The sequence below is a fragment of the Melanerpes formicivorus genome, unplaced genomic scaffold (genome assembly GCF_026170545.1).
Source record: "Melanerpes formicivorus ecotype bairdi unplaced genomic scaffold, bMelFor1.0.p_v2 SCAF_19, whole genome shotgun sequence".
NCBI classification, from domain to species: domain Eukaryota; kingdom Metazoa; phylum Chordata; class Aves; order Piciformes; family Picidae; genus Melanerpes; species Melanerpes formicivorus.
In genome coordinates, this window is record NW_027142371.1 from 10,735,536 (window position 1) to 10,760,345 (window position 24,810).

At 39.5% G+C, this 24,810-nt stretch overlaps 1 protein-coding gene across 1 annotated transcript in view; it reads right to left on the bottom strand.

The window, feature by feature from the left end:
* TAF4 (TATA-box binding protein associated factor 4) overlaps positions 1–24,810 on the bottom strand; it is a 40,190-nt gene that overhangs the window by 5,712 nt on the left and 9,668 nt on the right. The window contains exons 3-15 of the mRNA XM_068150050.1: positions 12,623–12,789; positions 11,977–12,096; positions 10,135–10,254; positions 9,306–9,428; positions 8,226–8,315; positions 6,975–7,226; positions 5,436–5,580; positions 4,982–5,096; positions 3,802–3,971; positions 3,008–3,138; positions 2,227–2,352; positions 348–404; positions 147–266 (exon numbers count right to left, since the gene is read on the bottom strand). Of these exons, the coding sequence (XP_068006151.1) occupies positions 147–266; positions 348–404; positions 2,227–2,352; positions 3,008–3,138; positions 3,802–3,971; positions 4,982–5,096; positions 5,436–5,580; positions 6,975–7,226; positions 8,226–8,315; positions 9,306–9,428; positions 10,135–10,254; positions 11,977–12,096; positions 12,623–12,789 (1,736 nt within the window). The remainder of the gene's footprint in view (positions 1–146; positions 267–347; positions 405–2,226; positions 2,353–3,007; positions 3,139–3,801; positions 3,972–4,981; positions 5,097–5,435; positions 5,581–6,974; positions 7,227–8,225; positions 8,316–9,305; positions 9,429–10,134; positions 10,255–11,976; positions 12,097–12,622; positions 12,790–24,810) is intronic.

Consider the following 24,810-nt stretch of genomic DNA (forward strand, 5'->3'; position numbering starts at 1 on the left):
ATGCTAAAAATTGATCGTGACCTTGGAGCAAGCAAATCTGAACACTTCTGCCACTCAAAGCTTCCACAAACTAGGAAAAAAGTTCTGAACAGAAAAGTTTCTATGTGGCTGATGCTGCAAAACCAAACATTACAATGACACTGTACCTCTGTCCCTGATCCAGATCCTGATGAATCTAGTTTCCTCTTCTTTCTGGGACCGATCGCAGCTAATGCAGTCAAGTTGGCATCCCTCTGTCTCATCTGTGCTAGCTCTTGTTGCTGCATCTGCATTTGCCAGAACAAGTACAGTTAATTATTTTTCTTTCCATTTCCAAAAGAAGAGTTGAGGTGAAGACAGACACTTACCTCCTTGGCCTTCTGTTTCAACCTAAGCTGTTCTGGATCTTCTTGTCGAGATCGAGACTGCATTGACAAAGGATGAACGTGGAATGGTTGGGGAAAAAGAAAGAAAAAGCAATTTGGTTACAAAAGCAGCTAAAGAGTGTAAGATTTACACAGAATATGCATTTTTTCCTTAAAATTCAGCAGGAAATGGAGAACACCTACCACTGCTGGAAAGGGCAACAGGGGAAAATTTTTAGAGATTAAAAGCAGTCTTCCATTCCTTAGATTCAGATATCTGGTTTGGAAAAAGGATCTCCTTTTTCAGCTTTGTTAAAAGTAACAAAGCAACAGCTAAGCACTTATGCCTTAAAACTATTACAAGGCAAAAGTTACACAGATCTGAGAACTTAAATTCACACACTTTGCATATGGAAAAAGGAAACAGACCTGTACTTTTTGGAAGAATCCTTTCCCTAGCTGCTCCACCTGCACACACAAGTCAGACTCCTCTTTGAACAAGCTGCAGCTAACTGACCAACAGACCATTTACATCATTGCCCAGTTCACTCACTTGTACATACCACACTTTTAGAATCATGGAATGATTTTGCTTGGAAAAGACTTTAAGATCATAGAGTCCAACTGTTAACCCAGCACTGCCAGGTCACCACTAAACAACATTCCTCAGTACCACACCTACACAACTTTTAAATCCTTCCAGGTACGGTGACTTCACCACTTTCCTTCGCAGCCTGTTCAAGGCCTTGACAACCCCTCTGCAGGAGAAATTGCTCCTAATGTCCAACATAAACCTCCCCTGGCACAACTTGATGACATTTTCTCTTCCTTCCACTTGTTGCTTTGGTGAAGTGACTGACACCCACCTATCTATACTCCAGACTAACTCTATTCAAACAAATTCTGACTATTGTTAATCCCATACATCCTTTAGAAACAGTTTTAATTCAAGTACTCTTAAAATATTAGGCTTTTCCTAATGATTAACCTACGTCTTCCCTGCTGCACTTTAGGCACAGGGAATAACAAGAATATGCGACAGTCGTAAGATTTAACATCACCTCAGTCTTTCCTCTTCTGAAGCAAATGGGTTTACTTTCTAATTTCACCTCACAGGGCACATTTTCTAGATCTTTAAATTGCTTTCCTTCTGAAGTCTCCTTGATGTATGGCACAAAAGCTGGATACAGTATTCAGCTGTCTAACAGGACCCAACTGAACTGGAAGTGTTAGTTCACAACTCGTTAATATTGCAGCAAAACCCCTGAATTTTGACATTGTCAACTCATACCAGACCACAAACCCCACAGAAGCCTAACTCACCTCTTTTGTGAACAATTTCTACAGCATTCCTGCCTAGTCACAGTCATCCTATATTAGGGTCACTGACCAAAGCCACAAAATCTAATGCTTACATTTGTGTTTACGTCAACTGCTTCCTGTTTACTGTACTTCTCCAGCTTGTAAAAACCCTTTCTGAAGTCTTTCCAGCCTCTGAAATACCTGTAACCACTTTATTCCATTTAAGAGTACCACCGAGACACCAAATTCCCGTTTTCCACCGTGCAAAGCGTAAAACCTAAGTTTTAAGACCTAATTGGGGAACATGCAATGAGACTGGCAAAGAGCTAATTCAGGAACGCGCAATGAGACTGGCAAAGACCTAATTCAGGAACGCGCAATGAGACTGGCAAAGAAGCTGTCTCACACACTGTACCCTCAAAAAGCAGAGCACAGCTCTAGCTAAAGAATGTATTCATCAAGCTCCACCTTTGAAGATTAGTCTTCCCCTGCATTGTGAGCACTTTAGAATGAAAAGAAAGTGTGTGGTTTTGACGTCAAACTGACACTTTGGAGCCACGTGTGAAATCCAAGCACTTGCCTTTGCCGCACGCATTAAAATTTCCCTTTCTTGTTCATCTTTACGCTGCTTTTCTATGTGATCGAGTTGTTCAAAGAACTTGAGCTGTGCCCGAACGTCACTCGCTTGTTCGTATCTTTCATCATCCTGCAAACAGGGCAAATGTGTTTCTCATTAGGGTGGTTAAAAACAAAGCTGTTAGCTTGTACTGTACTTTAAGGAGAACATATACATTTAAAGCGCAAATGTTCGCTTTGTCCTTTTCAAACAAGCAGCAAGTGTGTATTTACACCAGTCAAACCAGCTGCAGGTCTTGAAAGTGTTTTGTCCTATTGCGTGAATCATCAGATTTTGACTTCTAAACTAATACCATCACAGCTTTAACCTCACGAATGTACTTCAGAGAGCTGTGTGTGGTGTTTGTTGGGTTTTTAAACGCTCTTTAGGCATCTGCATCTATTAAGAACATACATCTGTCAGATAAGTCTCTTGAGAATTCAAAGCAGCACTTTTATCTGCATGCCCAATTGTACAATCACCCAGACTCTAAATGTTTGACATAATAAATAAAGGGAGGATACAGCTCCTCTGCATTTGTTTTAAAAACATTTTGTATATGCAAGCTGAGGAGTTCTAGTCATTCGTGTGCATTGATATCTTAATGTAAGATAAATGAGTCAAAGACTAAACAACCTCACTTCACAGAATGAAAAGCACCTGAACTCCTGCATTACAGCCAACACAATACCCTGCTGAATTTGTGCCATTTTGCCACTTTGTTTGTGCAGTTACATACAGTTACCTTGTAGGAAATATTCTTTTGTTGAGCAGTTTCTGATAATTTTTCCACGAGGTTTTGTAGTCTTTGTTGTGTAGCGTGTGATACATAGCTAACTACATCAGGATGGATTTCTGTTATTCCATGTTTTTTACCTATGAGCAGGACAGAAGACAGCTGTAAAAAGTGATTTTATAATGCAGCCCAACACGTGGCTAATCTCAGTCATGCAAGTATAAATGCTGTTTGCAAAATAAGGCTCTCGGGTATTTCTCAGACAAGCACTAAACAAGGAGAGGCTTACAAATGAAAACTTAAATTAGCTTAACAACACCTACCACCTATTCATAAATGCTGTATACTACAGCATCACAAATAACTTAAGAGATTTTTTTGTTGCACCATCAATTCTAAACAAGCAAACACCAGAAAAGTGTTTCTGGATTTATTTTCCTAAAACCAAATGTTGTTATTTTTCACAGTATCACAGTAAAACTAAGGTTGGAAGAGACCTCGAAGATAGTCGAGTCCAACCTATCGCCACAGACCTCATGACACACCTTGCCAGCTAAGACAGTCAGAATTTTAACCAATTTTAAACAATTTTGATGTTTCCATCATTTTAGAAGGCAGCTCAAAAGGTTTGCTACCCCTTAAACACTACTCTGCATTCCTCAGCTGAATGATTACCCACAGGCATCAGGATATACAAAAGGTAATGACTCCAGCGACTTTAAATGATTTCTGTGGAAAATGCCTTCAATTCAACCCAAGGCTAATGAAAATTATTTATTGAAGTTCAGGAAAAATCAACATACCTATTTCTAATATCCTTCTTTGCAAAGGTGCTGGGAAAAGGAAGGTTTCATCTTTACAGGACCTTGTTAAAGTACCCACTAGTTCAGAGTTTGTTGCCAATATCCGAGCGCTTTCCTCTGACAGGTTGACTCCAGCCATTGATGCAACATCATTAATGTCATCATCATCCCTTAAGAAAGGAAAACTCATTATAACCATAAAGAGTTTAGCTGCACACATTGCTAGAATAGAATAGACCAGGTTGGAAGAGACCTTCAAGATCATCGCGTCCAACCTATCACCCAACACCACCTAATCAACTAACCCATGTAACCAAGCACCCTGTCAAGTCTCCTCCTGAACACCTCCAGTGACGGCAACTCCACCACCTCCCCGGACAGTCCATTCCAATGGGCAATCACTCTCTCCGTGTAAAACTTCCTCCTGACCTCCAGCCTGAACTTCCCCTGGCGCAGCCTGAGACTGTGTCCTCTTGTTCTGGTGCTGGCTGCCTGGGAGAAGAGACCAACCTCTGCCTGTTTACAACCCCCCTTCAGGTAGTTGTAGAGAGCAATAAGGTCACCCCTGAGTCTCCTCCTCTCCAGGCTAAGCAGCCCCAGCTCCCTCAGTCTCTCCTCATACCACAGCTGCATATAAGGAATTCCACAGTAAACCTCAACACTTTTTTATATGAAGCAAATAAAATGAAATAATATCAAACTAACACAATTTGTATCCAAAGAGCACTCAGGATTTTTGCAGTTTAGTACTTCCTGTTTTTTCAAGATTCTTTCTTAGGTAATTTTTCAACACCTTGAGAAACAAGAGACGCATCACAACCACAAAACAACAAACTGCACTCATTACTGTAAGACATGTTGTATACCCAAATAACCTGAGCAGAGCTGGGAGGAACAAAGGAATTAATTTTATTTGCTTGTCCAGGATGAAAGTGTTTGTGAGGTTTGATGCTTATCCTTAATACCAGCTAAGGGCTAAAACCATTCTGGCACAAGCATGTCCACAGTTATTTGTTAAAGTCTTCATTAAAGCAGGAAACCTGCCCACAGAAAATCCACTTCTATTTCTTGTGAGTTTACCCAGCCTGATACAGCAGCACTACAGCACACAGAAAGGTTCCCACTGAGCTCAGCAGGCCGCCCAGGCAGCACAAGCACAAATCAGTGCCTGGTTCCTCACCTAAAAGAGCCTCCCCCAGGTTCTTTCAGTTTATTCTTCTGAGCCGCCGCTACTTGTGTCGAAATAGTGGCAATAGCTTTGTTTCCAGGTAATACTGCTGGTTTTACCACCGGTACTGCAAGAAGACAGAACGCATTTGTACTCCATCAAATCTATATCAGAGTGCAGATTTACAAGGCAGTCGTGGGCAGTCACACACGAAGTCTGGTGCAAAGCCTTTACCTCAGTATATTCTGTCTGCATGTCATCCATCTGAAACAGGGCCCCCCACACAGTTCCAGTACCCAAACTGTAAATGCTGCCCTGACACATGCATATCCCCAGCCACTACGGCACCATGCACTGAAGATTTTAGCAGTAATACAGCAACCATCATATAGATAACATGGCACTTAAGAACTAATATTCATAAACCAGACTTCAGTTACTGCTGTCAAACATCTTGACCTCTTACCTGTCTGAAGTTGATTCAGTTGAATCTGAGGAGTAGTGAGCATAATACGACTATGCGGTTGCCGTAACGCCACCATTGGTGTCTGTGTCAATGTTACCTGTGGAGGCCTTATCAATGCCCCTGCTTTTTGAGGCTGTTGGATAACCTGCAAATAATAAGGGAGAACTGTAAACAATCTTAGAAATGCCTAAGGCTAAGAACCGGTAGGAAGAACAGACCCTAATAATCAACTTGTACGACAGGGTCTTAACACATCTGCCTGTTTTAATCAGCACATTTTAAAGGTACTTAGAAGTTTCTTCAGATAAATTATACCTTATAGGAAACCTAATATTGCACTTTCTGTGATACAGAAAAGAAATTGCTAACCTATTTCTATTTACAAACCAAACATCCACCTGTAATTACAAAGATCCAGTTAAAACTTCTCCATCTGGTTTCTATATTAGAGACATAAAAGCAAACTGGATCTGCCTGAACCAACTCTAAACCTAAGTGGAGACACGATAAAGACAAACCAGCTGGTACCACACATGCTGTCTTCATCCAGAATCAGCATAAGCTACAGCCATGTAGCTTTGTACTACTGGATTGTTAGGGTAGACCGAGACTCAGGAAACTGAAGCCACACGGCTTCTGAAGGTGAACCTTACACTGCAATGTCAGAGTCATTCACACAAACTCATCTTCTGGCCTCAACTACTTTTCAGACACTTCACTTTCAAACTATTGTAAAGAACTCTACCAACTCTGCCTGTTTTGCAAGCTCCACATCCACAACTCTGAAAGTCATATTTTTTTTTCCCGTTGTACTTTTGCTACTGTTTTATATATTTATTTAAAGGCCAAACTATTTGCTTGTAAATCCAGTACTAATTAGTCAATGTTCAGTTTTTGTTCCTCTTTCTGTAATACCAAGGTTATAAAGGTAGTAAGACAAATATAATCACTAGTTTTTCTCTCAAGATAGGTGAAAAATACTTGTAGATTGACAAAGAGATATCTCCTTTTTATTATGAAATGTCTGGAGAGAGCAGCTCAGATGAATGCCAAGCATTCTACAGGTAACGCTGAAGTGCCTAAAACTACCACACAGTACTAGTAAAGTAACAATGTATATTAATTAACACACATCCTAGAAAAAGCTTATACTCAGGCACTGCTCAGCTACAAGAGGTAAAAAAGGAAAACGCTGCACACCATACTGTTCTTATTTGGTTTATATCCAGGACTGACAACATTTTTTCTCCTTTGGGATAATCTGTTGCGAGATTCATGAAATGGAAAATGAAAGATCCTCCAGAACACTGCTCTGATTGACACAATCTGCCAGTATTATTTCATGCTAAAATAGGAAATAATAGTACTTTGATCAAGAATGTATTCTAAATTATATTTCTTTTTCTCTTAGTTGCTAGTTTCTCTAAAGAGGTCAAAGATCATCAATTGAGCCAAACCAGCAATTTAAGAGGGAAAGTCATTGTGTTATCAAAAAAAACCCCCTGTGCAACAACAGATGATGCACTTCAACTAACGTACCAGTGGTGTAGACTGCCCTTGTTTGCTAACACCAACTTGTGTAGGCTGAGTTAGGCTGATTACAGGCTGTTGGAGAGTACTCGTTACAGCTGCAGCTGCCTTCCCTGCAGTGCGCTGAACTGCCGAGCTCAGAATCACTGCTGCGGATGGAATTGTTGCTATCGTTGCTTGCGTTGTTGGCTGCTGCTGTTGACTTTGTTGAATGAAAGCTGCAGAGTCTGGTGTTAACTGTCTCAAGGCAGGTAAACTCCTCTGAAAAATGGAAAGGAAAGAATTTACTTGAGTATTTTAATCCTAGATCACATAAGAAAACATTCATTGTAAAAAGCAATGCATTTCACTTTGGTCCATCATAGCAAACAGTGTACCCGAGCAAACATGACAGGGTGCACACAGGAATATGCTGCTTGCCATCTACAGCTAGACAGAGCAACAGTACCTTTGTTGTGGAAGCTTAGATGTCATGGGCCTGTTGTGTAAGCCTACTTGCAACCTCTGGTATGTATTAAAACAATCCAAGCTCATGCTGCCTTCCTTGCTTCTATTCCTACATACATACCAAGCTACAACACATGATGGCTTCAAAGAGATCCTGGAAGATTTACTGGATTCTTACAGTAGTTGTTCTCTTATGGTAACATTTTTTGTGCTCATGAACAGCTCCAGGTTGAACAAGTATTTAAGAAGCCAGAACATCACACATTTACAATTACATCCTTTAATCACACATTAGTCAAGCAGAGTTACACTCTTACCATACAGCACTGTTGTACTTTCTCTGATTTTCACATACTGAATGTTTCAGAACAAACTTTATTTTGAGATGTGTTCAAATACTACAAAATTTATGACAAATGAGATTTATTACTGAGAGGTGACAAACTTCCTGCTTATGCAAACAGGTACGCAGCAGAGACATCATTCAATCCCTTGTTTTCTTTCCAAGACTAAAAAGAGGATAATAAACCAATTCATAGGCTTGGTGCTATGGAAAGAAATTGCATTGTAGCTCTTTTAAGAAATCTGCAGTTTACTTTCTGACTTAAGCAACACTATGATAGAAATTGCAATGCTGACTGTGCAAATGAATCATACCAATGAGTAGAAATATTTTTAAGGGAGCAAAAAAAATCCAGGTAGCATTTAAAACCTCCATTTACAGCATTTTGGAATTTCATCTCTACTGGTAAAAGATGTGCTTGTGTTCGTTGCTGCTGACACCTAAACACAGAAATATAGTCATCAAGTTACCTTCAGGAAAGGCACAAGGTAAGGTTGAGGTGAAGAATTAAGTTCTCTGTACAGTCTGCTGGTAAAGTCTTCTGCTTCAATTTTTCCATCCTTCAAAACAGAAAATCCAAGTGAATGAACTCATAGAAATTAACTTTGACAGATATTCAACACCCCAAAAATTTAAGAATACAAGATTTACTGAAAACCAGTGCTTTTATCACCGCTCACTATTTTTGTTACCAATAGGTTTGTGTTAGAAACTAATTTGATGACAAATTTCAACTAGTACAGTCCCATCTTTCCTTTTCTTCCCCGTCTTGCAGATAATTTTAAGAAGTATCTGCAGTTGTTCTCACCATTACAGGAGTATCCTGTCTAAAGATGAAAAAGCCAGGCGGAACCCATGGGAATACTTTGTGTGACCTGCAATCAGCCAGCTATCCATTGCTCATAACAATTGGGCAGTCCCATCTCTGGTGTTGAGCACTACAGTTCCTTGATTTCAAATAACTAAAGTTGTGCCCATCATATCTTCAAAAGACAGATGTCCCTCACAAACCTAAATGCATGACACTCATTGGAAGATACACTTTGACTTTCAGTCTTGTGATAACCTCTGGCTATCATGATAAAATCTGGAAGGCACAGCTCTACCTTCACTTGAAGGTTGGTAACAACTAGGCTAAGCAATACTAGTAGTCATTCTGTAAGTACTGAGGATGTCAAGCTTTCACTTGAGCTTCAGACAATATTGCTTACTTCAGTTTTGTGAAAAATTGTGATTTCCTACACCAATCTATTGCACCAGCTGTAGAGTATTTCATCCATTTACTGCTTTATCAATAAAATAAAAAAAATATAGACTTTCAGGAGTCCCCACCTCCATTACTCATATTTCAATTCATGTTCTCCTGCATGAATACAAGCAGTAATGTCATGTACAAGCTTGAAGAAAAATACACTGATTTCAATTCAGAAAAAGTGAAGTTTTAGTTTCTCAGTTTTATAACCTCCCTCCTCTCAAGAAAAAGAAAATCCCCAAACCCCCAAATCATCAGTTTTCTGCTGTTTCTCCCAACTTGAATGACTTTTTCTTACCAGCAGGTTCTGTACCAATTCTTTCACATTAGCCGCAGTTTCTGAAGACTGTTTTCCAGATGATGCCAGTTTTATTAACGTGGACAGAAAGTTTTTGCATTTCTTCACATTTTCCATAGTTTCCTGTTACAGAAAGGAGGAGGGGGAGAAGGGAAACAGTCAAAGAGAAGATAAACATTTTTCATACACGATCTAACCATATAAAGTGAGAAAGACAGACCCCCCTCTAGTTCATTACTGCAGAATATTTATAGGTTCATGTCCCTCATCACTTGAGAGACAGACTGAAATTATTATTGTCCTTCATAAATATATATGTGCGTGTGTATATAAATGTATTGTACATTTGTTATCAAAATCTAGTAATGATTTTTGATGAAGTTAGAAAACACCAGCACATCATGTACAGGAAAATACATATTTTAGCAGGGCAACAAATAGCAAGGCTCCTCCTTCCTAGTGCACAGATTCCTTTTCAATGAGTTCATGCCAACTTCTTATCCCTTCCCATACTGACTCTACTCTGCACTGCTGAACAATTCACTCTTCTCCAGGACACAGCTAATGTATTTTTTAAAAAGAATGCTTTTAAACTGTCACTGAAATCAAAATGGATACTTTGACAAATGTTCAAATTCAGGTGTCCTGATTTCACGCTTTGTAAACTGCATGATTCTACCAAAGTTTATCTTTTCAAGACCAACAGTTCACAGAACTCCTGCATCTTTACCACCCTTCAGTCCAATCTGTGTTCATGTGCACGTATCTATGTACAAGCACACACATATGTGAACGGGAACAAAGATTCTACATGCACTCAATATCTTACTGTGGCAATAGTGGAGGTTGCTGTTGTTCCTTGCACTGTCCTCTGAGGAGTTCCAGTTTGTACAGCTGTTGCTGTCCCCAACGTGGTTGTTTGTGCAGTACCACCCAGAACAATCTGAGGCTGCAGAGAATGCAAACAGATTATTTTACTTGGAACATACCTGTTTTTCCAAACCATCAAAAAGAAACAGACCTACAAGACAGCACAACATCTTTCATAGCTACTATTAAAAGAAGTTACTAATCTGTCATCTGTTGCAGTGGAAAGAAAAAGCCACCAGATGGCACAAAATACTGCACCTTCCAAACGGGAATCCTAAAAGTTGATTAAGAATTGCACGATTTGTGGTTACTGAATAAAGCAGCAAAAGAATAAACACACCCTCACCTACTGTGATTTCAAAATCTCATTAAAACAGGTGCCACATGTGAATGCAAGAGCTTTTTTCCTGCCTTTCCCTTAAATGCCCCTTCCAAACAGAGGAATTTTTAAGGTGGCACAACAGACAAATCTCAGGATTTATCTATTTCTTTTTGGTTAACAATGGGACAAAACATTATCCTGCTTCTGTAGACAAGTTGGTAATTCAAAGTAGGAATACCACCTTCACAGAATCAACATTGTAAACAAGACCTTTTCACACACACAGGTCACTCATGGACTTTCAACACAGTCCAATTACTACTACCACCACCACCACAGTCAGCCAGGTAGCAATTTTTTACCAAGCTAAAGCTGGCTCTCAGGATTTTAACAAATCATTTCTAAACTTGCTAGTTATAAGGAGCATATAAAGATTCATAAGCAAAGAGGCTCCAGTGCTGCCAAAGCTAACTTCTCTTGGTATTTTGGGAGACAAAAAAGGAGACAAGGATTTAATTTGTCTCATTTTTCAAAATCAGGATAAATGAAGTCTTTGCTATGCTCATTACAGCAAAAGATATGCAGATGGAATGATTTTCCTGTCCAATGTAACAGCAGTGCAAATTATGAAGCCTCAGTTAGGTAAATTAACTCTTAGATCTGGAAGGATCACTGGCACGGGGAAAGGCTCTCTGAGGAGAAAAAGGTTAACTGGATGCACAGCAAAACCTGCATGTTTTAAATTAAAACTCTCTAATCCTGTCTACTCAAATGATGAAGAAAGCATAATGAGACAGATTAGGAGACAGCAATCATATTGTATCACTGTTGCCTGGAAGCCATGTGGAGAATTTCACACTTTTGCACTGTTTTAAGCTCACATCACTACCCCTCAGAAAAAATAAAAAGTCTACAATGAAGCCTATCATTAATACAAGGCAGGCAATCAGAAGAGCCCACATGCTAAGAGACCACTATTTATTCCCGCACTATCAGACTCTTCCTAAGCACACAGACCAAAGCAGAGACTCATGTAAGAGAGAAAGCCAGTAGAAAAGAAGGCTGCCAGTGAGGTCCAGTTTGTAATGGTGAATTTTGCTGCAGAACTCAGAGGACCAAAGATCCATCAGAGGAATAAGATCACAGCTCCAAATCCAAAAGGGAATTGCTGTCACTTTCTTGAGACAGAAAGCATAAAAGTACTTTATTTTAGTCAATTCTGTGTTTATACAAACTAATAACAGCACACCTTTAAAGATGTATGGAAATAGGTATCATAACAGAATTGTATACAAATTACATACCCAAAATACACAATAAATTGAGATCTGCATATGTTGTAGAAAAGACATCAAGAAGGCATGTTTTCCATGCACTTGGCAATTCCATTTCCTATATTTCTGTCTTTCTCCAGCAGGTTTCCAGCTAACCTCAACAACAGATGCATCTCACATATAATGTTATATTTTACAAACTCACTTGCACAACAGGAGGACGCTGTAGTGTTGTTGTGGGTTGCACTGTTGTTTGAGCCTGAGACACTTGCTTGATAATAGTAGTTGGTGTCACCTGTCGTGCAATAATAGGTGTTCCTGGAGCCTGGGGAAGAGGAAAAAACCCAAATGTATTAGGTCCTGTATTTAAATATAATCTGCCTTACCTAGAACTTTCCCCTCTGGATAGTTGCCTGTGTAACAGATACAAATGAACACATCTGGACCACTATAAAACTGTGAGAAGGATTCTAAGTCTTAACTTCATGCAGTAGTGATGACCTCAGTACACATGTACCCATATGCAACTTTTTCTTTTGGTTATATAAAGAGTAATGATTCACTGGGGAAATGAGTTCTACACATTAACCATATATAGTCTTGAATGGTGATCTTTATAGTAAACAGCTTTGAACTTAATGCCATTCAGCTAGGAAAAAGTATTATTGATGAGTAGCAGCCAAACTGTAACAGAATTAGGAACAAGAGGCAATCCTTATGCCATGTGGAAACAGCCACTTTGACCAATGGTTTCTTCAAGTCACTAACATCACACCCCACCTTCTGTTACACTCTTCACAGGCAAAAAAAAAAAATCTTACAGCTTTAAGACTACAAATTCCTGAACTAACCTGCACTGTCGATATCTGCACTGGAGGAGCACTGGTAGGTGTAGCAGGACGAGGAGTCATTGTATTTTGAGGCTGAGACTGGGCATGTGCCTGTGCCTGCATCTGCGCCAAGGCTTGCTGAGGGATCATCAGCAACTGCCCATTCTCGCTGCGTACAAGGACCATGCCTGTCAAAAGAGAAACCGGTGAAGAGACAAACATCCTTTTCAAATATGAAAGAACACATTTTTTTTCAGTTTGTTTTCATCCAAGTTGGATGCATATGGAATTAATGTACTGTTGAAGGACTACACAGATAACAAATGTGGTTTCGAATAAAAGCAAACCCCCCAGCTGCATTATCACTTTTTGTTTAGAATTGTTTAATTACAGAAATTCTCCTTCTCTATCAAACAGCTTCAGTGTGGTGTGCATCAGAACACAGGAGTTGTATGTAGCCCAACCAAAAACTTCCATGTCACTAGAGATTGCAATTAGCAGTCAGGCAAAAACACTACCTGCTCTTTAGTAAGAGATTTGTTTTATGAAGCACTGCAAATAAAAGAAAACCTTGCCATTAGGCAAGATTCCTGTTAGCTTTTCTTTAAGAGGGGAAAAATAATCTCACCAAACATAGGCTTCACCATCAACAGGAACACAATTGTCAAGTTTTAAATTAATTTCCCATAACAAATTTAGTAATGAAAGTGGCTATAAAAATCATAATCTTTCTCATGTGCATCTGCAACAGACTGCATTGTGCCACACTACACCCCAAAAGAAAAATAAAATGGAGAGGGAAATGAGGCAGTCATTCCCTGCTCACTCACTCAGATCAATAGACTCAACCCCACTGGGTAGCTATAGGGAAGCAGATTTTAACAGGCAGATTTTCAGATGATAGCCTGTTTTTCTTGAAGGCACAAACAGGATCTGGACAACATGAACTGCTTTCCAAGAGCTCATTCATTCGGCACGCTTCAGTTAGTCCATGACAGCCTTAGGACCTCATCAGCTCTGAAAAAGCCACCTAAGGAAACAAACTGGGCACTCAAAATTAGGTACACTGAGCACCAAACTACAGGAGGAAACGCTACCAGGAAAATCAAGAGGCACTACTGAAATCAGAAAGTTTACCTGAATTGTTTTCAGTGAATAAAACTCTACACATTCCCCAGCAATATCTGGAGATGTATTCTATGTCACCTCAAAGCACCTTCAAAAGAATCAAGCTTGTATTTGCTTCTGTATTCAATTGAAGTACTGAAATGTTTCTAGACAACACCTTAAACTGTTCAAAAATTAAACTGCAAATATCCATATACTGATTTCCACAAAATGAGCTCAAAAGAAAACCAGACCCTATTAGTTCATTTGTTCCTGACTGTTTCCTTACATTCTTCACATTAACTCTCTTTTAATGAAGCAGAGTCACAAACAGACATCAAACTAATTTACAGCAAAAAGGTGACTTCCCTACTTAAGTGGTAAGGTGGGACTGCAACATGCTATGGACAAGTGTTATAACAAATATTCTGAAACTGTTTTTATGTAGGAAAAGAGGAAAAAGGAAAGCTTACAGTACAGACTGGAGAAAAAGTTTAGTAGACAAGTCCAAAAATAAAACAACATTTTCTAAAGTCATCCCAGAAAGTTATTTTCTCCTGTAACTTAGACAGGAGGAAGCATTTTCATTAGAAGAGCTAAGCCATGCACTACCACAGCCTACAAGAAATTTAAAAAACCCAATAGTGAATACAAAGTTTGATCTTAGCAGCAGCTCTCTACTATCATCACTACTTCTTTTACCATCAGCTTCACACTATGGGGAGAGGGCTACTAACAAAATCCAAAGAAACTAAATATATTAAAGGCTGAGGAGTGCCCTGCTACTACATCAGGCTCATACCTACACAAACAGAATTTGCTGTTCTCTTCCAATGTACAAACCAAAAATCCTGGGAAATGAACTCATGTTGCCCATTTTTGTCACCCCTCACCAAAAAAATCAGCTGAATAATCTATACACTGAATCAGTGGAAATCTTCAAAACTACTTTAACTGAAAGCATCAGTACAGTGGAAGTCTGATTAGAAGACCTATTTTCAAGGCAACATCACACATCAGGGCTTGTTGATTGCCAGTTAGTTTCTAGCAATTGAAAAAGTCCAATGCAGCTACTTAAGCCTGTGCTTTCAGGAGCCATCAGATGTCACAAAATTATACTGACATCCCATAAGAAACTTTTTGCTTAAAACCATTTTTGGGGTTAGGGATATTCCACAGCTAACATACCATTAAAATGCTTCAAAGAGTTAAATAGTTTTCCCCTTCTAGAAGCAACGTAAGAGATACTAAATCTAGTTTGGGGAAGGGGAGTTGTTTGCTTTTTAGACGTCTCTCAGCACAAAAGCGACTGCAGTTATCTAAAAGCGACTGCAGTTATCTGAAAGCGCCAACTCAAAGCAGTTCACCCGCACATGAGAACCTTCATAGCCTCAGGCAGCGGCACACAGCCCTATTCTACCTGCTCCCTCTCCATCTCAATACATACATCAGGCTCGGGAATGGCTTTGCACTAAGCAGTTAGCGTCCTGCAACAGCACAACCACCCCTCGGGACACCAGCACTGTCAACTCTTTGTTTTGCTTCCCAAAACGTGAATGAGAGGAGCGAGAGATGGGAGATAACCACGGGATGAAGGTTGCCTACCGCTGAAGAGCAAGCACAATGCCTGAACAATGAAACATTCTCCCTGAGCTACATGCAAAATTAGAACATGCCTACACGTTAACATAGCACAACTGCTGAAACAGACAGCTGAAAAGCATATTAATGTGAGCTTTAGAAAACATATCAAGGAAGTTTAATTTTTGGCAGCAGACAGACAAAACAATCATTTGTAATTCAAACCCTGCCTGTAAGCACTATCCTGTTAAATTTCTAACTCCAGGAAGTCTGAATTGCCCCTCAAGTATTGAGTTAGAATAAAAAAGTCACACAGAGCTACATTCCTATCTGTCCCTATTTAACTGGTTCTTCCAGACTGCACTCATCTGACACGTAGTTACTTTCAATTTGTACAGTTTCTAACATGTCTTTAAGTTAGGGTCTACCACTGATAGACAAATAGCTGTGCACACTTAATGGGCTATAGACAGGCATTAAAGACAATTACAAACATCAGACTAGTCTTGCATGAACTTTAATCATGGTATGATGATATGAGACATTTTACCTGCCTTAAATTATATCTTATTAGTGTACGGGTGATTTAAGAAATAATGTAAAAATTCAGATTGTGATGAACCTCTCCATTGCAATTTCTGTGCAGAAATTCACCAGTAAACCAGCCTGAACATAAGTCACTTCTGACTGAACACTCAACACTTTTCCAGCCTCGTGGAGAATTCTTTAAAGAGGAAGACAGAGCTGAACTGCTCTCTCAGCTCCTCTCCATGCAACCCAGCTACAGATGCTTTTCCAACTCAATTAGATAAAAAAGCAACTCACTAACCCAGAACTATACCCAAGCTAGCATTAAGTGGATTTACAGTGAAGTTCAGAAGGCTCATTGGAGCTAACTTGATTAAGAATTAAAAAGAAAGTCCCATTTATTTCTCAATTCTAAACAAAGTCAGCATTAAGTCCATATTAACCCCTCTCTCCATAGATACATTAACCACCTCTCTGCTGATTCATTTGTTGCAGTGGAAAAAAGGAGGAAACAACATCCATGTGTGTAGGAAAACAAACAAAAACGCCAAAGCAAAACATTTCTCTCATGTTGCAAAACTTGTATTTTAAATATTTAAACACAGATAAGTATAATAACTTCAAACTCCAATGCACCAGGGTGCAAACACTCTATGAAGCAGATCAGAAATGAGTCCCAGGTACCAGAAGACAGCTAGAATTGTACCAAGGTGTCTCAGTTCTCTAATTAAATTCAGCAACATATTTATATTAAGGATGAAAAATATCTTTCTATTTCAAGTTTACCATCCAGGTTTTTGTTCCACAAATGCATGGCTTGTTATTTGAGACCAAACAGCTAATAAAGATGATTGGAAAAGCTCAATTAGAAGAGTGACTACAGAACTTGGCCATTTCAAATATCTCTGCCTTCCTTTTCCTAGAAAGTCTGATTCCATGTACTCTAAAATCATATTCACTATTAAAAATGCAAACATTCAAGCATTCTTTCCAAGTCCCTCATTAAAAAACTAATTAAAATTAAAATTAATTACCATTTTTGTTAGAAGTTAGAGGCTTAAAAGAATCCTGAAAGAGGCTCGTATTTTAGTTGGAATTAAACAATTCATCAGGGCTCCAAATGAAGGATGAAAATAATTGACTTGGATTGTTCCTCATGGGGGAAAAAAAAACCTGGTGCTCCTGACTAGTAAAATGGTCATCTCATGTGTCCTTGTTGTGGAGACATTCTTGGGTCTCTTTGGGTTTTGAGAGCATTTGAATGGAAAAGTTCATTATACAATGTAGGTGCACAACTCTACACTGTGTCAGCTTTTTCCCTTTTCTATTAATACCTTCATTTGCAAAGTGCTGTGCTTTGGGGGTTTTGTTTGTTGTTTGGAGGGGTTTTGATTAATAAAACTTGCAAAATCAGGCAATGCAATAAAAAGCTAAGAGCTTTGGCCAAGCCATATCACACACAAAATATAAACCAGGCCTTTTTTCCTAATGCATTGCTCTTCTTTCTTTCTTTGAAACACAACTTGGTTTAGCAAAGACTAAGGGGGAAAAAGCCCCAAAACAACAACAAAAAAACCCCATACACACAAAAAATCCACACCAACCCAACACACCACCTCTGTAGCCTTTGCAGGCCCCTCTATCTGCATAATTCCTGAGGTATACAGCTTTCTAGCTAGAGAATCTCTACATCCAAACCAGTTTCCTGGTTGTTTTAACCAGTTTTCATGGGTAAATCTAGATTAATAACATTTATGGGAACTGGCCTTGCCACTGAGAGTGAAAACTTTCTGCAGATACAGCAGGCGCCTTCAGATTAGTGTTCTGAGGAAATACAGAGTCCAGCAAATTGGCACCTCTGACAATCACACCTAGCAGGTAGCCACTCAAACAGCAACCTATCTAGTTGTCAGTCTCTCTCAGAGTAAATGCTCTATTTCTCAGAGACTCAATTCCTATACTAAGTGACATACTGAAAGACTTCAGCTACCGTCAGCAAGCACCCAACATGAGGATCATTAAAAAGGGATGCCCATGCTTGGCACTGGGCCCACCAGCATGAAATAATGAAGCTCTTGCTTATCTGGCAAATATAAAACCTAGAAAGTATCCCATAGGATCACAAGTGACAATATAGCTCTGATGAAGACAATGAATAAAAGAAGGCTCAAGCTTATAGATTTTGCTCTTTACCTACAATGTAGTTCATGGTCTAATTCAGATCAATGCAGATCCATTACTAAGGAACTCAGGCTTTTAATAAGGTCTTTTTTTTAAGTAGCTGAGACATGACAGACGAATGAATGGATGCATGATCTTCACATTGTATGGAGAATACCCTCTTCTGGTGTCTCTCCTGAGGAAATTATCTTCTTAGAGTAAAAAAGTAATTTAACTTTACTTTCAGAGTAAAAGCAGTTAGGGTCAGGGAAAACTGTTAGGCAGCAAAGCATCACCTTCAATAAACACACATGATGATATTCAGAAAGAATGTCCAAGCCTGAAAGAATAACTGGAGGTCTGGTGTAGGAAATCAGAGCCCTAACAAATACCTCTGAAAAAGATGGGTATTGATCATAAAGTCCACCAACACAAACCTTCAAATCCCAACTAGATCTGCTAGGGAAGTTCACTAAGAGGTTATGGCAATGTCCAAACAGTTTATATCTTAAGCTCTCAAGCACATACTCATTTGTAGCAAGATGCTGCAAACATTTGACACCACAAAAAACCTTGACAGTAATCAGAAGTGGGCTGTGCCGTATTACCAGAAGAAAGCTGTATAATAGTATCTCTTCTGTGCTGTCAGTAGGTATTCTGTTGCAACAAAAAGGGAAGCGAGGGCGCATAAGGTTCTGCAAGTTGATCTCATAAAGATCACAAAAGCCATATAAAGCAAAAGGGGATGAGTCAACGTTCCGTAGATGATGGGATCAGGCTATACTGAGATCCTGGAATGATGAAACCTTTACAGAAGTACAATGTTTCTAAGATCTTCCCAATAAAAAAAGCTAGAAGAATATTGAAGACAGCTGGAGAAAAAGATCACTGTCTATACCAGGAAGAACCATCAGCAGAAGTGAACTGGGTGATAGGGTCTGTTATTGCACCAAAGGAAATGATAACCTGGTAGTGACATCGTCAGGACAAGGAGCAATAACTTCAAACTGGAATAAACTGGACTTAGATTAAACATTAGGAAGAAATTCTTCCCCATGAGGGTGCTGAGGCACTGGAACAGGTTGCCCAAAGAGGTTGTGGGGGCTCCAAGCCTAGAAGTGTTCAAAACCAAGCTGGATGGGGCCTTGAGCAACCTGTCTAGCAGGAGGCCTCCCTGCCCATGGCAGGGGGTTGGAACTACATAATCTTTAATCTCCCTTTCAACCCAAACCATCTTATTATTCTATGAATCTTCTCCAATACTAAGACAACTTCTAGCAAGTTTAGAATTATGTATGTCAAAGAAGAGCTTCTATAGTAAACCATCAGATGTGTATCAACTCATGAGGGACAATCTGTACACCAACTCATGAAAAACAATGGTTACAAGTCAAGACGAATAGCACAGAACTTTAAATGGCCACACAGCTATCAATTAGGCATTACTGAACACACATTATTTTGTACCTTATAAGCCATATGCACCATCACAGTAGATGCACTATCTCAGTTTAGTGCTCAGAACCTCAGGTGATTTGTACTGCACAACAAATCCAGAAGAAAAGCCAAAACCTTTTACTTCAACTTTCTTGCCAAAGCCCTTGACACTAACAGTGATCCAGCCTCTGGATTCTCAACAAGTGTGGTTGGTTTGTGACTTCTGTAAAGCTGTTTTAAGCCAAAGTGCTTACAGAGAGGTCTACAGAGTGCAGGTTTCAGCTCCTGCTAACCAGCCAGCTGAAGATGAACCCACAACTGTGATTTCACCTGCTCCAGGAGTGCTTGCACTGCACTGGCACAGATGAGGTCAGCCTGTACAAATATGAGTTAGTCACAGACACATCCCCTGCTGAGTTGCAGGACTACAGGCCTTAAACCAGCCAGGCAGTGACAGAGCTGTCCAACACGCTGAAGCAACCTGAGATACTGTACCAGATCCCCTCACCTCCTGTATCAGTAGTGGGCACTCTAAAGCAATGAGTGCTGAAGTTTTGCTAATGCTTATATGGAGAGCACCTTGTGCACACTATGTCTAACATCTTAAAGCTGCCTGTTAAATGTTCAGCACCTGCTGTGCCTCAGGTGAGCTACAGCTTGCAATGAAAAACATGACTGTCAGCTGTTGCTTCAGAGCATCTTTGACACAAACCACTTGACAGGCTCTAAACTTTACACCACAGAAAAAACTGGGATGGAACAGAGTTCTGGACAAGAACTTAGTACAGAGTTACAAAAGCACATCAGTCCTTTCACTTTTCAACTCATGTCACATAAATAAAATCACATTTTCCCCAGATACAATGACTATAAATTTTAGGACAGCAATAGTTTACTACAGCACTCCATTTGCCTATCACCACCCTCCCCACATGCCCAATCTGCACACACAGAGATCATAACTAACAGTTATGGTCTATGAAACACTAATTGTTGAATAGCTGAGTTACAATTATTGCCAACAGAGACAAAAGACATTCTAAAAATCATCACGAATCCTGACTGCAGTGCACAGAAAATGTATCTTGTACAATCAAGGACACAAGTTCACATGATGAAAAATTGCTTTTGGATCTTCCTACTAAAGAGTCAGAAGAGATTAACTTCATAGTAAAAGCTTCTGCTTACTTTTGAAACTGAATTCTTGCATGGTAAACTGCAGAACTCTGTCTAAAAAGAGAAGTGAATCATTTGTAACCTATTGATTCACAAGCCTTTTCAGAACACTATTAAGGGAATAACGTCATGTTGGAGTGCCAAAAAGCCACTGTGTTTAAAAGTGACCCCAGGGTGGGTGTGGGGGGGCGGCAATCTTACCTGCTCAGCTGAAGAGGATGTGTAACAAGTGTTCTGGGAAATATGTCATTTTATATAGCAACAACTGACGAACACTTCCACAACAGTGTGATGTGAAACTATTTTAGCTTTTCTAGAAAGCTATCTTCTTTGAAAGCATGTTAACATTCCTTACTAGTCAAGCATACAAAGCCAAAATACCAGAGCACTCTGTCAAACTGCAACCCAGTCATCACACAAATCTGTCTTTAGTCTGATGAGAAAGGACTAAGAAAAACACTATCAAGAGCTAAACCAATTACTTTAATTATTGATCTCCAAGTGATTCAGATTTAGCTCTGCCATTAATTTTGGTGCACTTACATCAAAGATGCTGTTTCACCAAAGTCGGATTTGGTTTTGAGAAAGGAAGACACAGGTGAAACGTCACTAATTCTTTTGATCTGATACTCTAAATAGGAGATTTTAAAACTCTGCTTGTCTTCATTTCTGGCAGTTTGTCTATACCAAGGCATATCAGCAATTGTGCTCTTCAAGCACTTGATGAAATGGGAATGTACCACACTGCATGGATCACAGCCTGCACAAAAATACTGAAGAGTAACACATTAAACCCATGTTACCCTCCTTTAAGAAGCAACATCCTAAACCAGCCAAGTACCTGAATACACACAGTAAATACATCTCTTTAATTTGTCCCCACAGTGAATACCCTGCTCTAGGTATACACTCTGTAATTTTACCAGTGACCAGAAATCCTTTGATGATGCCACCTTTTCACCAAGAGCTGTAGAGTCCCAACATTAGACAATTCCACTGGCTAACAGCTGCCCAGAACAGCCTCAGTGCAAACATTCCCTTCAAATCCTCCTCTGCAGACACAGCCTGCAAGTTTGTGACTCTCATTGCTGAAAGAGAACTTACTCTGCTTTGAGGGTAAGCCAAACACTATGCCTCTGAGTTCAAACACAAACTATCAGTGTGGACATGACATTGCGCATCACTTGGCTGACAGCAACATTTACTAAATGGAACTGCTTTTTCAGGTAGTCTGAACACAGAAATGAAAGCATTTTCACACCTGTAAGCCTGAATTCAGAAAGAGTTTTAACAAAAATCAAGTCTTATTTTGATTTTTACCAACCATCAAATGCACAGTCCTGAGTAATGACTAAGCTTAATGACTGGGTATGACTAACACTTACAAATAATTAGCGCCTTCTCTCCCCTCCCCCATGGAGGAGAGGGAAGGAAAGAAAACCAAGTGATACACTGGGCGGGGGGCGGAAAGAAGAACAAAAGCAAAAGGATGAAGTTCATGGTGTGAACACTTATCTTCCAGTCCACCCTTAAACCTGACTGCACACACGTGTATTGAAAACTAACCACTCCTCACACATTCCCATAAACTTCTCCAGAGTTTAGCCACTCTCAGCCATCCTACTCCAGACTTTCTTCCGACCACCTCCTAATACTGATTCCTCAGCCAACGCTCTTCTGGTCTTCTTCGCTGACTGTTGCCAGAGGTGCTGCAATTCCTCAGTGCTGCTCCTTGGAGCTGGTACTTCTGACTCATCTGAGTACAACTGGTCCCACCTGCCACACCACCACCTCTGCTGGATGCACCTGATGTTATTACATTCTGAGAAAGGCACTAAATCTAACCCTCCCTTACAGAAATATTTGATTACTAAACGGAAGGAAAGCATAGAGACAGCCAACTATAGCCTTGCTGCCCCCTCGAAGAATCTTAGAAAGACTAAAGCATGGCACCACAACTCATTACATAGTTTTTGTTTATAGTCCAATATCTAGAGCACACATTCTTCTGTTTGATCTGTTTGTCTGTAAAGAGTCTACCCAGCTTTATCTAGTACAAAAGTACAGCGATAGTTTTTAACAGTTCAGCTACTCTGAGAAGTATGTATTAATCAAGTTATGCTGGTAAGTTAGACCAGTTTTACTACAGAGACTTACTTGATTCAATACACATCTTAGAACAGTCACACTAGCTGTGTAAAGTAATATGAGTTTTATGTTACTAGTTGTCTTGGTACCTTATGGGGGGAAAAAATTATAAAAAGGATCTTAGTAATGCATTTTAAGGGGAAAAAAAAGGCATCACAATTAAAAGATACATCATGTTCCATGTATCCTTCCCATTTATAAACAGAGCCCTGCACTGACAAAAAGTTGCTCATTTTTTATCACTATATTATTCCAAATCCCACAAAAAGAGCTTGGCAACTGAGTTGAACATTGCACTAAATCCTGTACAAACAGACAGTAAAAGAACTGTCCCTGGGTAAAAGGATTTATAACCTATTTCTGCACTTCGCTGAGAACCAGTCTTTTATGTTCAGCGTGTAACTTTCTGATGACTGGTAATACAAGTACAGAAACTCATCTTTTTGAATGTTATTTCTAGCCTGACAATGGTCACAGAGCCAAAGATGATCTACATTTGTACAATACCTACTGAGGTGCTGCACTCTGCCTGTACAGATCTCACTTGCGTGAACAGGGCACAGTGGTATCCATTCCCTGTAATTATCACCTTTCTCGATTATTGATAATCTATACCAGTATACAGTGATGATAATTAAGGTTTTGTTCTCACCAAGAAATATTCTATATTATACAAACCCTTAAATCTATAAATAATATAATCTGAAATAACTGTTGCTGAGGCCTTAAGTATTACATTAATGACACCAGAAGAAAATTACTGAGACAGGAGGCTTCATGGTAAAAACTTAGTTCCTTGAAACATCTTGACCTCCAAAAGATAACCAGCATTTCTGGAAAGAAATTACCACAGAATAGAACAGGGGTAAGAAATTCCAAATTAAGCTGAGGTAAAACCGTCCTAAAAAGGTTAAAAACCCCCAGTTTGCTCTATTCCTGTGTCCACAGTCTCAATGAGAATAAAATCTCATCTACTCTGAAGTAGCAGTGATCATACAGTCCTTATACCTGTGTAGTTACAGCCTGGTCTGTGCACCGGTTTTTACACCTCTCTCAGTATTTGAGCTGGAAATTGGATCATTTTGCCCCAATAATTTCATGGTGCCATCTCCAGTGTGGACACAACTGCATCTTTGCATAAGATGCTTATTGTATAAATTATTTTCCTTGTCTTATTAGGAAGCAGTATGCAAGAGGGCTGATAGAGCAAAAACTGTATCCTGACAAGAAAGGTTTTACAACCTTCAAGAAATTGTGTCAGTATAAACTTGCATTCAGGCAAGACCTTCATTAGTATAAAATCTAATGAATTAACAACACCACAAACCCAAAGCTTAAATATCTCCACGGCCACCATTTCTGTAAGACAACTCTGTGCAGCCTGTCAAAGGGACAGAGATGCACTGAGGCTTCAGTCCCAGAAGTGCACCAGGGAAACTTCGGCAACATTCACAGATCACACAACTATTTGTACACAGGAACATCCCTGTGGCTGTGCACAGAAAAAGCCCTTTGTAACTTGGGAGTGCCACAGACTGTCTCTGGAGTTTGGCTTTCCTTTGCATACAGCTTTACAGCTTGTAACACAACTGAAATAACCTCTCTACAAAGTACAATTAAAAATTCTTTTTCTATTATTGCCTTCAGCTGGGGGAAAAAGTATTTTTTTTCACACCACTACCTCTTCAAATCTTCTTTCACAAAAGACAGTATGAGTAACAAATTAAACATGCTAACACTTACTGACTTCTAGCTGGCAAAAGCATTCTTTTTAACATGAAGCAATGGCATCACACTGCAGGAATAGATTCAGTCAGATAAACGGAGTTAAACATTCAGAGTTTCAACACAGAACAACCCTGTCAAAAGTTAGTCTTTTTCAAGTAAAAATGCCAATTTCAGGTATTTGTGACAAAAATTGCACATAGTAAGAAAAAACATGTAACATGTCTCTTCCAACCTCACTGATTCTATGATTCTATGTCCTTAAGCGACTTCTACATCCAGTTCCTACTAAGCTGACGCTCAGTGGTTGATCACACAGTTTTTGAGAACAGAAAGCAACCTTTCCA